General features: G+C 41.7%; 1 protein-coding gene across 1 annotated transcript in view; it reads right to left on the bottom strand.

Annotated features, from left to right (window-relative positions):
• Positions 1–1,493: 1,493 nt before the first annotated feature.
• LOC149470711 (uromodulin-like) overlaps positions 1,494–16,190 on the bottom strand; it is a 100,064-nt gene continuing 85,367 nt past the window's right edge. The window contains exons 13-19 of the mRNA XM_089661634.1: positions 14,380–14,534; positions 13,181–13,429; positions 11,727–11,889; positions 8,783–8,858; positions 5,858–5,878; positions 5,016–5,036; positions 1,494–2,321 (exon numbers count right to left, since the gene is read on the bottom strand). Coding sequence (XP_089517760.1) covers positions 2,257–2,321; positions 5,016–5,036; positions 5,858–5,878; positions 8,783–8,858; positions 11,727–11,889; positions 13,181–13,429; positions 14,380–14,534 — 750 coding nt within the window. The 3' untranslated portion in view covers positions 1,494–2,256. The remainder of the gene's footprint in view (positions 2,322–5,015; positions 5,037–5,857; positions 5,879–8,782; positions 8,859–11,726; positions 11,890–13,180; positions 13,430–14,379; positions 14,535–16,190) is intronic.

Genomic DNA, 16,190 nt, shown 5'->3' with positions numbered 1-16,190 from the left:
GTATAATACATAAGGGGGGATATGATCTCAATGTATAATACATAAGGGGGGATATGATCTCCATGTATAATACATAAGGGGGATATGATCTCCATGTATAATACATAAGGGGGGATATGATCTCTATGTATAATACATAAGGGGGGATATGATCTCAATGTATAATACATAAGGGGGGATATGATCTCCATGTATAATACATAAGGGGGATATGATCTCCATGTATAATACATAAGGGGGGGATATGATCTCCATGTATAATACATAAGGGGGGATATGATCTCCATGTATAATACATAAGGGGGATATGATCTCCATGTATAATACATAAGGGGGATATGATCTCCATGTATAATACATAAGGGGGGGATATGATCTCCATGTATAATACATAAGGAGGGATATGATCTCCATGAATAATACATAAGGGGGGATATGATCTCCATGTATAATACATAAGGGGGGATATGATCTCCATGTATAATACATTTTTTGCTTTGAGCAGATGCTAAACTGCTGGCAAGAGTCTTGGTCACCAGGCGGAGTAGGTTATACATACCTTTATACATCCAGATCAATCAGGATTTACTCTTATGGAAGTCTCCCGCAGCTGCCATGGAGAACACAGGAAGTGAATGTAGCGTGTATAGGAGGAGGAGCGGATCTGGTGAGCTGTACTTGCTGTGGATGCCATGACCGATGTCTTTATATGCTGTTTTACATCGCACTTTGGGTGCTTTTTTCCTATTGGAGTGTTTTTAATAAAATAGTACCCTACAGAGAGCACTATTTGTGGCCCCATTCTTAGTCTGCATGCATGTCTTCCTGAGGTGGAGAGTGTACATTTATTTATTTATTATTTATTTTAGGTACTTATATAGCACCATTAACTTTACACACACACACATATATATACATATATATTGTACATTCACATCAGTCCCTAACCCTCAAGGAGTGTACAATCTAAGGTCCCTAACTCACATTCATACATACACATACTAGGGACAATTTGGAGAGGAGCCAATTAACCTTCCAGCATGTCTTTGGAGAGTAGGAGGAAACCTTAGTACCTAGAGGAAACACATGCAGGTACAGGGAGAACATGCAAACTCCAGGCAGGTGGTGCTGAGGCTGGGATTCAAACCAATGACCCTAGTGCTGCTAGGTAGACGTGCTAAGCACAGTGGAGCCTTGATTGGCTCTCAAAGCTCCCATGGTTGGGATTTGAACCAATGACCCTAGTGCTGCCAGGCAGAAGTGCTAACCATTCAGCCACTGTGCCAAATGATCTGTAACAAATGCCAAATAGCCCAAGGAAGGGCAACAAGCGTGATGAGACCTTGATTCACATGGAGGTCCATGAGAGAAGGTGAGCGTATTGTATGCACACAGGGTGGATGGATGGATCACCTGGATGGGATTTATAGAGAGCTGAACACAATCACAGTACACTGGTGGAGGAGTTGTATGGACATCAGAGACAATATCAATTGTGTGTTTGATTATTTTTCGTTTATTTGATGTTGTTATTTTGATTGCACAGCATTTATGTTTACTTCAGTATACATCAGTTATCTGGGGGGAGCCCATGGTATAACTTTGTTTAAAAAAAAATAATCATGCATCTTTTTAGATGCTATTTATTATATCTGTATGATATTTATTATTAATATACAGGATTTATATGGAGCCAGCTGTGTGCTCAGCACTTTACAACATAAAGGACACAGTACAGATACAATACAATTCAATACAGCAGGAATCAGAGGACTTTCATTGAAAAGCATTTCCATAATATTTGTTATAAATCCAAGCTAATAGTGTTTAGTTTTGGTAATCAGGTATAGAAAATGATCACATAAAACACCATCAAAAATATTCCCCTTAACCCAGATACAGTATATCTCCTATTTATTCCTCATAGAAATCACGCCTTGAAGAAATGTCCCACTTTGGGCAAGTTTTTAGTCTTGTAGATGTAGATGCCTTTGTCTTTTTTCCTTCCTCTGGCTATGTTGGTCAGCGAACTTCCCACACATTTATTAATATGTTTGTGTTTTAAGTCATATAAAATTTATTGATATGCTGGGAACTCTGATGTTAGTAGTTCTCCCGATATTTACTATCATAGCAAGACTGTGTCTGCAGTAGAAGATCACTCTTTGCTTTGATGATTTATAGACCCTTCCACAATGTGTAGAGTGACTGACCTACAAATCTGACACCAATTCACACGGATGGGTCAGTATAATACTAGTACAACAGGAACAGGAAAACAATGGTGGAGATGAAAAGCTTTGCAGTTGGGACAGCAGTGCCTGGAAGACAAAAAAATGCTCATTAAAAAAATAGACAGTATTGTGGAACTCTGCAATGAACTTCTGTGTATTCCAAACCCAACTATTCATATGAAAGTGCAGGTGATCCAATTAGTTTTTTTCTGTGCTGACTCGTGTTCTGCAACTATATGGGTCAAGTTTGTTGTTTTTCAACTAAAACTGTTACAATGTTTATGTGTGCACTGTGTTCTGGGGTGACCTGCTAGGTGGATGGATCTGAGAGGAAGGGGTTAATGTTGCCGGTCAGGTCTTCCCACCAAAATTCTGATATTCATCTCTTCCATGTGTCAGCCCATATGAATAAGAGCTCTTCTGTGCCCCTGAGAGCTCTTGCTAATTCATTGCGAAGCTGTAGGCTTTTATGCTGCTAAACTCTGCCCCCCTTCAGGGGACGGGGGGCATCTGGGGTTCCCTGAGGGGCTGGTTGCCTAAGGACTTTATGGACTCTTAACTGTAAGCTATGGACTTTTTGCCTCTATGGCATATTGTCAGATATGGACTTTAACCCCTTGGGACTGGTCTGTCCTGGCCTTTTAAGAGGTTTTTGATGCTGAGGAGGGGATTTCTGATCATGAGACCACCATGATTGGCTGTCATTGCAGTCACATGATTGGAAAGCTCCCAATCACCAATAGGGATTGGAAGCTTTCCATTAGCCATTGGTAACTGTGTCGGGAACATGCAGGGTGCTCGCTCTCGGCACATCTGTGTGTACATTCTGCTAAGCATATATGCAGCCTCTCGGCTTTAGGGCCCACCAGCCCAGAGGCCACATATATGCATACTGTTGGCATCAACAGGTTAAGGATACTTGCTTCCACTTGTGGATTATTCACCTTAATGGACTTGTGCCTCAAAGGACCGTGGACTTGCTGCTACTCAGGTATTCTTACCCAATTGCCACTTAGAGAACCTTTGTACTTGTGAAGCTGTTATAACAAGAACTGTTTCTGTATGTTTTGCACAACTTCAGTAGAGACTGTTGGTTGTTCCTTTAAATGCCTAGTCTAAAGTCTCTCAAGAGGGTGCAATGCATGGTGTATCTAAAGAACGGGGTGATATCAGCGGTGTAAATAGCACTGTTTTATTTAATGAACCACAAGATGCACAAATTGCGCCCTTACATTCTGCTCACATATGTATGCCTCCACTACTGGCCCAAATCCAAGATGGCTGTGCTCTCCACAGACCTTAAATGATGTCTTGGGCATAGCCCCGATCACTGCGTTTCATCTAAAGGATGTCGTCAGTGATCGTAATCCCAGGATTCCAGTCTGTGGAGCACACAGCCATCTTGGATTGGGACCAGTAGTGCAGTTTACATACACTATATTGCCAAAAGTATTGGGACAGTCACCCCTACAAACCATGTGATTCAAGAGTTCCAATCCCCTCCATGGACACAGGTCAATACAATCAAGCCCCTAGGCATGCAGACTGCTTCTACAAACATTGGTGAAAGAATGGGTCGCTCTCAGGAGCTCAGTCACTCCAAACATGGTCACGTGATAGGTGGCCACCTGTGCAATAAGTCCATCCGTGACATTTCCTGGCTACTAAATATTCCACGCTCAACTGTTAGTGGGATTATAACAAAGTGGAAGCAACTGGGAACAACAGCAACTCAGCCACCAAGTGGTAGGCCACGTCACATGACAGAACGGGGTCAGCTCATTCAGAATATGCAGAAGTCACACAACAACAGTGCGTAGAGAGCTTCATGGAATGGGTTTCCATGGCCGAGCAGCTGCATCCAAGCATTCCATCACCAAGTGCAATGCAAAGCGTCGGATGCAGTTGTGTAAAGCACGCCGTCACTGGACTCTAGAGCAGAGTGATAAATCATCTTTCTCTATCTGGCAATCCGATTGACATGTCTGGTTTTGGCCATTTCCAGTAAAACGGTGCTTGCATGGCTGCATTGTACCAAGTGTAAAGTTTGGTAGAGGGGGGATTATGGAGTGGGAATGTTTTTCAGAGGTTGGGCTTGGCCCCCTAGTTCCAGTAAAGGGAATTCTTAAGATGTCAGCATACCAAGACATTTTGGACAATTTAATGCTCCCAACTTTGTAGGAGTTTGGGGATGACCCCTTCCTGTTCCAACATGACTGCGCACCAGTGCACAAAGCAAAGTCCATAAAGACATGGAGGAGCCAGTTTGGGGTGGAGGAACTTGACTGTCCTGCACAGAGTCCTGACCTCAACCCCATAGAACACCTTGGGATGAATTAGAGCGGAGACTGCGAGCCAGGCCTCCTCCCCCGACATCAGTGCCTGACCTGACAAATGTGCTTCTGGAAGAATGGTCCAACCTTCCCATAGACACCCTCCTAAACCTTGTGGACGGCCTTCCCAGAAGAGTTGAAGCTGTTATAGCTGCAAAGGGCGGGGCCAACTCAATATTGAACCCTACGGACTAAGACTGGGGGGCCATTAAAGGTCATGTGTGGGGAAAGGCAGGTGGCCCAATACTGCGGGCAATATAGACCCTCACATTTCTGAAATCCCACCTAACTTCATTGAATGTTTGAAAGCAACACACCTTCCCTGGAATAGGGACTCAGATGACTTATTTAGACCTTTTTATCCCAATGTGTTACTCCACCAGCCAACCAAATGTGATCCACTATGACTAAAATGCAATTGATAATAATAATTACTTTCCTTTCTTACCTCCATCAGAAGACAGAGCAGCTGGAAATAAAATACAAACACAAATCAGATTTTTGTCATAGCAAAACTATGCTACTATTTTACTATGTTACTATTGTTTTATAATATATATATATATATATATATATATACTGTATATATATTAGATTAAATCATATTTTTTCATAGCAAAATTATGTTACATATATATATATATTTTTTTTTTTAATTACAGGTGCTTGTACAGAGCTGTCAAGTTACCCAGCGCTTTACATAATATATATATATATATATATATTAGATTCACATCAGTCCCTAGCTCTCAAGGGGCGTACAAACTAAGGTCTCTAACTCACATTCATACATACACATTCTAGAGCCAATTTTAGACAGGAGCCAATTAACCTGCTGGAATGTTTTTCTAGTGTGTGAGGAAACCAGAGTATCAGAGGAAACCCACACAGGAGGCCCAGTGGGGTTTGGAAACTCCAGGCAGGTGGTGCTGAGGCTGGGATTCAAACTGATGGCCCTGGTGCTGCTAGGTAGACGTGCTGAGCACTGTGGAGCCTGGATTGGCTCTCCAAGCTGCTGTTCTGGGAACTATGACTATTGAGGCAAATTCACTTCCAATAAATAATAATATTTAAGGCAAATTTCTGTGTTTCTAAAATTCCCCTTATTCTGATTGGGTGCCAAAAATGGGCAAATTCTCCACATGGATAAAATTAACTCCTTAAGTTCTTCAGTGATATACTTTTACCAGCAACCAATGAGAGAACGCCTACTTAGTTCTAATATATTCCTCCTTCATGTGTGATGCATTGTGATTAAATTGCAGCTGATTATAAAAAAGTCAAACTCACCTCCAACAGACGACACAGCGGCTGGAAGTAAAATAAAGATACAAATATTATTAACTTCATTTTTATGATCAACTTTTTATTAGTAACTTATTTATGAACTTAATTTCTGCTTTGATTTTTAGAATTCTAAAGGCTTACTGTACATATAAAATACATTTTTTATTGATTACTTCTAGTATATCAGGTTGCTGTTTATAATAATTACAAGAGGAGGGAAAATAAAAGTATATTTGACATACCAGTAAAATCTTTCTTGGAGTGAAATGTGAGATAGAGGATTCTTATTCATTACATTGGCTAATATGCAGCTACTTTCAGATGATTGGGCAAAAAAAAGGGGTGTACACGGTGACATCCTCCTTTTTAACTCCTCCCACTGGAACTGATAGTTTCAGTTTTGTAGCAGGCAATAGGGAGATCAGATGGGGGGAGGGGGATCTCCTGTACATAGATGTTACTGGTAAGTCAAACATTCCACTTTGTTAGTCATACAGTACAGGACACAGAATCTTCAGTCATTAGGACATCCAAACGTAAGGCTCAACAGACGCAGAACATCAAAGAGAAGCAATGGCGCAGGAAGATGTTGTATCTGCAACTGTACTAGAAAGGAAACAGAATATCCACATTGTGACCAATGATGACTGGCACTCCGTAGTACAGAGACACAGGCACAGAGGGAGATAATAATGGATGCAGTGTAAAGACAAAGTCTAAACTGATTGGCTGATACAATATAGAATAACATATAGCAGATTGCAGCAATAGCCCCGCCCACTCCCGTCGGTGGGCCCGTGTACTGACTCTCGGTGCTATGCTATGCTCTATCAGCTTGTCAGTTCAGGCTTTGTCTATACACTGCATCCAGCATTGTTATCTCCCACTGTGCCCGTGTCACTGCACTACGGAGTGCCCATCATCATCATTTGTTACAATGTAAGAGGATATTATATTTCTTTTCTATGGAAGTTGTAAAATACTGAAATCTTCCTTCACCCTTGCTTTTCTTTTATGCTGCTTGATGTGTTTGGATCTTTCCTGATCCATGTGGAGAGGTGCTGTGGGACATGTTAACCCTTGATCTGCCAGATGTCCTCAATTTCTGCTTGGTTCATAGTGCACAAGTCAGGTCCTCTTTTTAAGCCATCCTTTCTCCATTCACAAAAAATGTATTGTTGTGGGTTTGGGAGTGCCACATCTTTTCTTTTATCCACAGAGTCAGAGAGCTGCTTTTAGCACCTATGCCTGAAATTACCATTAGAGGAGGCCTTAATATCCACCTGGTAAACTTAACAAACATGTGAAAGGAAGACCAAATGGCTGATGCTGAAAAGTCCATGAAGCACTAACAGGTTTAGTAAAGTTTGCCTTAAAAGGGAAGGGAGGAGTCCTATCATTTAGACCATGAACTCAGGTGATGACTCTTCTAATCAGCCTAGCAATGGTGGAATCTGAAGCAGAGATTCCACTTTGGGAATCCTCAGGAAGCACAAAAAGAGGAGCAAATTGCATAAAAGTGGCACCAACTAAAAGGCAAACTTTCATAGTGAATATTATATCAATGCAGTGGAGAGAAATGTCAGAGCAGGTCGTAAGGAAGACATGACAATGCATTGGAAGGAGAAACCACCTCAAGGTGGAAGGAGGCTTTGAGAAAGTCTTGTCCTTGTGCAACAGTTGGAAGGGCTCCTCACAGGCTAAGGCTGCTATCTCAGAGACCCTCCACATAGAGGTGATAGTAACAAGAATGTCCACCTGGCAAATTAAATCAGACAAGGGAATATCCCTGATAGATTCAAAGGGCAGCTTCTAAAGAGCTTAAAGAACCAGATGAAGACCCCATGGAGAACAGTGAAGTGTGCAAAGTGAAAGGTGAGTGAGACAACTTGTACAAAAGCCTTAGATAGTGGGTGAGAAGCCAATGGAATATGAAACAATACAGCCAAGGATGATATTTCCCTTTATTAGTACTTAAAGCCATGTGCTGATTCAGACCAGACTGACAGAAAGACAGGATGAGTTCTCTGGAGTATTTCTTAGGATAAATTTCCTTTTCTGAAGACTGAAAATCACTTGACAACTTTCCACTCCAGGGATGTGGATGTACACAGGGCTGGAATATGCAGTTCAGGCCATGAAAAAATCATGTCTGTTTCCTGTTCCACATCTTTGGAGAAAAGGACTTCCTTGACTCCAGCATTGAGTTGGAAACTCCAAACCCCAGGGAGAGTCTGGTCTTGCGGTCAGATGCTGACAATATGTTGAGTTGCAACAGTCTGGATCAAAAGTAAACATATGGCATTGCCTCAAAAGGGAAATCCTTTCACCCCCAAATAATCATGCAGGCACAAAGTGAGACAGACGTTGGTCCCAGGGTAGGAAAATCCTGGACTGGGTATAACAGGTCAAAGCTCTCTAGTTTGTGAGAAGGTTCCAGCAATGACTTTCATAGGCTGAGGATTAAACCAAAGCTTTGCAGAATCTGCATCATCCACTGGATGTTAGCTGACAGGGATAGGGAGGACTGATCCTTTACCAGGAGATCATCCAGGAATCCCACAACATGAATCCCCAGAACATCGAGCAGAGCTCAGACTGGGGCAAGCACCTTTGTGAAAACCTGGAGGTACCAAGGACAGGCCAAAGTGATGAGAGACAAAGGGGTGATGCTGATCGTCCATTGCAGAACTCAGATAGCATTGATGATCTCTTTTTTACCAGCGTCCAATCACCTGAAGGCAGATGCATAATACCCAGTGCAACAACTAAAGATCCCGTGTCCTGTACCATACCACTAACACCTTCCCATGCTAAGCATTGTTATACAAATGTTTTGTGAACTAGAAGTAGATATTGACAGTCACATGTACAGTATAGGAGACATCACATATTTCCAAAAACAGTCTTTATAAAAATAAATCTTACCTTTCTGGTATATGGGTCCAATAGTTATATTTTTCACATTATTGTCCACCGAAGCAGATCTCATAGCCGGACAACTCTAAAACCAAAAATAAAGAGTCATCGAATTGTTACCCAGAAACAATGATAGAGATGTTCTGTTTGTCGACCTAATTAGTTTCATATTACTATATGCATAGAAAAGAGATTACTCTTCTAAATGAAGTAAAATGTTACTGTTTCTAAGCTCATCAATATAAATTGTGTTTTCCAACTTTGTGAAAAAAAAAGTTATAATTTATTTTACAGGGAATTCCACAAAATGTCCCCAGCCAGCAGCCTCCTGACATCTAAAGGTGTTACAGTGGGAGGAGCCTGATGGGAAAGCTGAAACACTAGATCCCCATCAGGCTATCTGCTTGTGAATGACAGCAGGCAGCGAGTGGATTCTATAGCCAATAGCTATCAGTTATATCAGTTAGTTAAATATGTATATTGCTCAAGAATCTTTTTAAGGGGGAAAATTAATGCAATAAAAATGATTATTATCAATTCATTTTTACACATAGGAAATACTTTAAATTGTAATAAATACATAATGTGCCGACTTATTATGAAGTCATTAACTATTATATAATAAAAATTAATAAACTATTATGTAATAAACATTCCAAGAAATTTCAAATTAATAAATTTATAGTTATTATCGCAAAATCTTTAACCTGCCAAAATAACATGTACAGGTGAAACTCGAAAAATTAGAATATGGTATAAAAGTTCATTTATTTCAGTAATGCAAATAAAAAGGTGAAACTAATATATGAGACTCATTCCATGCAAAGGAAGATAGTTCAAGCCGTGATTTGTCATCATTGTGATGATTATGGCTTACAGCTCATGAAAACCCCAAATCCACAATCTCAGAAAATGAGAATATTCCATGCAATCAATAAAACACGGATTGTACATAGAACAATATCGCACCTCTGAGAAGTAGAAGCTGCATATGTACTCAGTACTTGGTTTGGGCCCCTTTTGCAGCAATTACTGCCTCAATGCGGCGTGGCATGGAAGCTATCAGCCTGTGGCACTGCTGAGGTGTTATGGAAGACCAGGATGCTTCAATAGCGGCCTTTAGCTCTTCTGCATTGTTCGGTCGCATGTCTCTCATCTTTCTCTTGGCAATGCCCCATAGATTCTCTATGGGGTTCAGGTCAGGCGAGTTTGCTTGCCAATCAAGCACAGTCATTGAACCAGGTTTGGTGCTTTTGGCAGTGTGGGCGGTGCCAAGTCAGCATCCCCATAAAGCTCGTCTGCGGAAGGAAGCATGAAGTGCTCCAAAATCTCCTGGTAGACGGCTGCGTTGACCCTGGACTTAATGAAGCACAGTGGACCAACACCAGCAGATGACATGGCTCCCCAAATCAACACAGACTGTAGAAACTTCACACTGGACTTCAAGCATCTTGCAGTGTGTGCCTCTCCATTCTTCCTCCATACTCGGGGTCCTTGGGCCTCTCCATTCTTCCTCCATACTCGGGGTCCTTGTGCCTCTCCATTCTTCCTCCATACTCGGGGTCCTTGGGCCTCTCCATTCTTCCTCCATACTCGGGGTCCTTGTGCCTCTCCATTCTTCCTCCATACTCGGGGTCCTTGGGCCTCTCCATTCTTCCTCCATACTCGGGGTCCTTGGGCCTCTCCAGTCTTCATCCATACTCGGGGTCCTTGTGCCTCTCCATTCTTCCTCCATACTCGGGGTCCTTGGGCCTCTCCATTCTTCCTCCATACTCGGGGTCCTTGTGCCTCTCCATTCTTCCTCCATACTCGGGGTCCTCGGTTTCCAAATGAGATGTAAAAGTTGCTCTCATCAGAAAAAAGGACTTTGGACCACTGAGCAACAGACCCGTTTTTTTTTCTTTAGCCCAGGTAAGACGCTTCTGACGTTTTTTGTTGTTCAGGAGCTGCTTGACAAGAGGAATACGACATTTGAAGCCCATGTCCAGGATCTGCCTGTGTGTGGTGACTCTTGATGCACTGACTCCAGCCTCAGTCCACTCCTTGTGAAAGTCTCCAACACTTTTGAATGGCCTTTTCCTGACAATCCTCTCCGGGCTGCGGTCATACCTGCTGCTTGTGCACTTTGTGAACATCCAACTTCTTTTGCAATTACCTTTTAAAGCTTTCCCTCCTTATGGAGGGTGTCAGTGATGGTTTCCTGCACAACTGTCAGGTCAGCAGTCTTTCCCATGATTGTGATTCCTACTGAACCAGACTGAGAGACCATTTAAAGGCTCAGGAACCCTTTGCAGGTGTTATGGCTTAATTAGCTGATTAGAGTGGAACACTTTGAGCTGAGAATATTCCACCTTTTCACAATATTCTAATTTTCTGAGATTGTGGATTTGGGGTTTTCATTAGCTGTAAGCCATAATCATCACAATGATGACAAATCACGGCTGGAACTATCTTGCTTTGCATGGAATGAGTCTCATATATTAGTTTCACCTTTTAAGTTACTGAAATAAATGAACTTTTGCACGACATTCTAATTTTTTGAGTTTCACCTGTATGTCCTTTCCAGTCTGATTTGTGATTCCCACCCTTCTACCACACTACACCTATAGAGGGCGCCGCTCCTACTTTCTTCTTCAGATATTCAGGCTCCTGTTCCATTCTCTATCTCTAGCCTGCTCATTAGATAATCAACCATCATCATCTCTATGATAACTCATTGTCCAATTAGCAGGCAGGTGACAAAGAAAGTTACTGAAACAGGAAACAGTGGAGTTATATTTCTGGCTGTGCAGTGTGGCAGGGGTTCCTAAACCACAAGATTAGCCAAACAGATTAGCAAAATTCCTTTTCAAGAGAAACATTTCACATGTATCAGTTTTGACTTGGAATTCATCTATTTTTCTGAATTCCCAACTTTGGAATATAGAAATGTACATTACCAATCAATACTCACAGCTGCGCAGTAGGAGTTGGAGGTGTCACACAAGCCGACCTGACAATGTAAGTAAATCTGACTGAATCCTGCCAGGAATTTAAACACTTGAAGTGAAAAGCGACCTTTAAGGGACACTCCATTTTCTGCCACAGAGAGTGTTGGGTCATTCTTGTTGGGACATCTAAAAGTGATATCATCAGACAAGGATCAGAATATTTTCAACCATATCAAGCTATAAAGGTGAGTAATCCCCATTCATTAATATTCTCTTTCCTGTAACAGTTTTCCTGATCTGAAAGGTCATTTGGGTTTTTTTCCACCATTGATTAGATTCTGACACCAATGCCTGACAGGTAAATTCTAGAGTCGGTTTGGTGAGCAAACAGGAGGCCCATTCATTATGTAAAAAAAGACAAAATCATTTCAAACCTGTCCTTTCCCTTGTTTTATGCTTTGAGTTTTAGACACAAAGACATAAAAGCAACTTGAAAAATGTAAAGAGACTTTAATAAAATCATGCAGCCAGTGTTAAGGTGCCTCAATGCTCCTTTCTTGTACAAGTGTATTACAGATCCTATTACCAGCCTATGTGTGTTACCATCACTTGCTCCAATTGTGGATCCTTTGTATTTGTGATGTATGTATCTGGAAACCCTTAATACAAACCTATTGAACATTAAAGTACTTTAGATTTTAAGGATTTTGATTATCATCTTAGTAAGGGATTGGCATGCTTCCCCACCCATCACCCATGGGGGGTACAAAGCTGAATGTCTTCTGTTCTGGGTTTGTATCTGTTGTTTGTGAGTTTTTTTCATATCAACAGCGTGTCCTCCTCCAAACTCACACACAACATATAGAAGCCCAGCACCCCCGGCATTCAGCTCTGTACTCCCCATGGGTGAAGGATGGGTAAGCATGCCAGTCTCTTGCTAAGATGATAATAAACATTCCTTAAAATCTACAGAGCTTTCAGGAGAGTCTCTTAGAAAGGTCTCCCCAAAACCCAGATCAGGTATTTACAAACCGGGTAGCTTTACATTCCTCATGATCTTTGATTAGACCTTGCCTTGTAAGTTTAGTAACATTTCCCACCCGTACCTACACTCCACTGTTCCTTCATCATCATTCTTCAACACTTCATCTACCCAACAGGAAAACCAACTGTTCCTCTGTATACATTGTCACCCCATGTATTGCTATCACATAAATCAAGTGAAGGGCAGGGAGAAGCATCCAACCATGTCCCCAATAAAATGACGGGGCTCCTGTGATCCTCATCACTCGGCTATATCTGAGGAATATGGGTTTTCCTGGGGTTTGTCCATTCCTGCAATGGAATATTCATATTTTCCTACTTGCAGATCTGATTGGGTGCTCTTTTTTTATTTGGCAATGCTGGAAAAAGGATAAAATGACAAAACTTACTATAGCTTGATACCAATAATATACAACACATGTAATGAACTTACTGGCTTATTAGGATGTCATATCGGGGGCCGTAGGAGCTGTCAGCTGTTGGAGAGGCGTAGCAGTTTTTCATGACGAGCACAAATGGCGATGAAGCCGTAGCTCCAGTTACAATGACACCAACATATAGCATGGAGGAGGAGTCCAGCCACACCTCGGAGTCAGTATATGGGGTGGTGTAGCTGGAATCTTGGAAGAGACCCATCGTAATTGTGAAATTTGCTGTTCCAGCGATATTGATAGGAACCCCGCTGTAACAGAATATAGTCATTATTAAAATAACAAGCAAAAAATATATAGACATGACATGAGCCCAGCAATGAAAGACCTTAGTCTGGTCTCCATGGAGGCACCACTGACTTGGAAGGACAAAAGCCACATGGAGAATTGAAGATAAGTCAGGGTGTATAGCCTAATCTTTATATTGGTACTAATTTTCGGCTCATTCTACATCTGCAGCTTCCCAGCCTAAGGCAGTTTGGTGACAAACCAGGGGCGCTGGCCAAATGGAGTTTGTATGTACTGATATGACAGGACCAGTTCCCTTCAACTGCTTTACAACATTCAATAACATATTAGTTTGTATTTTATCACATCATCCCTAGATTCAGTATATGTCTGCCTGTGTGACTGGTAGATTGACTGTAAATCTGATGTATAAAGTGGAGCCTGATGTATACAGCACTCTGAAATATGTTGGCGATATATAAACATAAGAAATACATTTCTACAGGACTGGACACCAAATGGCTCATTTAGCACTACTTGGATAAGAAATGATTGTGGTGTTACAAACCCTTACACCGTATTCATAGGGAAGGTACTTGCTCTATGCCAGGACATACACTGTGCTTGCCATAGATAAGCATGGAGAAAATGGAAGTCCGTCACCGACACACTTTGGAAAAAAATTGCTACAGATTTTATTTGTTATCCATCAAGTCAATAAAAGAATCCATGATATAAAAAGATTAACCTGTTTCTGCCCCTTCCGGGCCTTAGTTGTAAAAATTATAATGAGTAAGGCCCGGAAGGGGCAGAAACACGTTAATCTTTTTTTAGTGAAGATTCTTTTATTGACTTGATGGATAACAAATAAAGTCTGTAACTATTTTATTCCGAAGTGTCGGTGACGGACTTCCATTTTCTCCATTCAGCACTACACCTGTATCTAGGAAAGGTACCAAGGAAAGTGACTCACGCTACGTAGCTGCTGATAGCGGTTAGAAGGTTGATCTCCATGTCTGATGGATAAGAGCAATGGAAGTCAATGGGGTACTCATCTCTTACAATCACTCCGTCAGATTTTGGTGTCAGGTATACGGTATTTGTATATGTGATATCAGTTCCATCATTCTGAAAAATAACATTTACAGTAAAAATTAAAGAACAATTCCAGGAAAAAATATTTTCCTTTATATATGACTTATTGTATGTTATTGTCATGTAGTCATGTTTCCGGCTCATTTCCTCTGCAGTCTGACGCACGCTGTGAGCTGCCATTTTAATCAAAGCAAGGCAACAAAATGAGAACTCATTAAAGTGACCAATGATTGGTTTACTGATCGCTCTCTGTCTGTTCCTGTTGTATCCTCCACCATAGAGATCATCCAACACCTGGACTTAGTCACCTTTTACTGCTCATTTGGGTCTCCTGTTCTTCAAGGGGGAATCCAGGGCTCAGTTACATTGTTACAGCTGCTGACCCCGATCTGTTCTAAACATTTGTGATTTACAAATAATTTTATTGGTTCTGATTGGAAAGCCGACAAGCCTGCTAGAAGATACTCAGCATCAAACCTTCTCACCGCATATTCAGATCCATCAATTGAGGAATTTTGCTTGATATTAGTATTCACCAGTATGTAGCCTTTGATTGGACAGAGAATGGGAAGAAGGGATGATGGGTAGGTGAATATCCCGGGTTTACTTGCTTTATCTAAATCCCCCCTTAGTGGTTTTCTGCTATCAGATCACTACAGGAAATCTGTTGTATATTTGACACATATCAGGTACATCCTTTATTTTTATTCAGTTCTGTTCGTGTTTTCTCTTGAAATACAGATAAGATAATGTATGATTCCATATCCAATGCCTTAAAATGATTTAATTACATGATATATAATCATGAAGCAATTAAAAAATTAACATAGGGGGCGTATGTGCGGCCGGCTCCGAGATGGCAGCTCTGTGACAAGAGCTCTGTCTCACCGCCAGCCTTATCCCGGCTCACACTGGACCCAGCAATTGCAATCCATACCCCGGACATATAAGGGGACATTAGGACACGGGGCACACCGCAGCAGCATGCCTCTCCGCCGCAGATCACCGGAGCAGCCAGGGAACCTGACGAGCTTCTTCCCAGCCCTCAGCCCCTGCAGCCAAGATGGCGCCGGCTGCATGAGGAACGGTCTCCTCATACACACAGAGGAGAACACAGAACAGCCCACGGACCCCAGGCTCAAGGCACCACTATACCCAGGAGACCCAGGTGAGTCTTCTCCGCCCCTGTCTCCCTCTATTAGCAGTCCTGCTAAGTCCAGACCATGACTAGACATAGACTTTCTATCTGATTTACAGCCTTCCGCTGCAATTACACTGACTGCTAATCCTTCTCTATCTTTAATTGAAAACTTCCCTGTCTCTGATCAACCTATTAATGAAATTTCAATGAAAAGTATGCTTCTTTCTCTGCGATAAACACTATACGATGACTTGACAATAACTATATCTCAAATCTCAAACGTGGTACAAAAACAAGATTACCACATTCGCCACATTGAGAACATAATGGGAGAAATGTCCATGGCGCACAATGACCTAATAGACGCACACGCAGACCATGCAGCCGACATAGAACAAATCAATCTAAAACTGGCAGACCTAGACGAGCGCTCCAGGCGGAATAATATCAAATTTTGCGGTATATCCAATCTGTCACTATAGACGCCATAGTTCCTTGCATCCAACAATATATGAAGCACCTCATCCCTTCTCTCACAGATGTGGAGC

Source organism: Staurois parvus, unplaced genomic scaffold (genome assembly GCF_062004578.1).
Source record: "Staurois parvus isolate SC_StPar_1 unplaced genomic scaffold, SC_StPar_1.0 ptg000034l, whole genome shotgun sequence".
NCBI lineage: Eukaryota > Metazoa > Chordata > Amphibia > Anura > Ranidae > Staurois > Staurois parvus.
The sequence above is the reverse complement of the archived record's forward strand: the minus strand, read 5'-3'. Positions and strand labels throughout refer to the sequence as shown.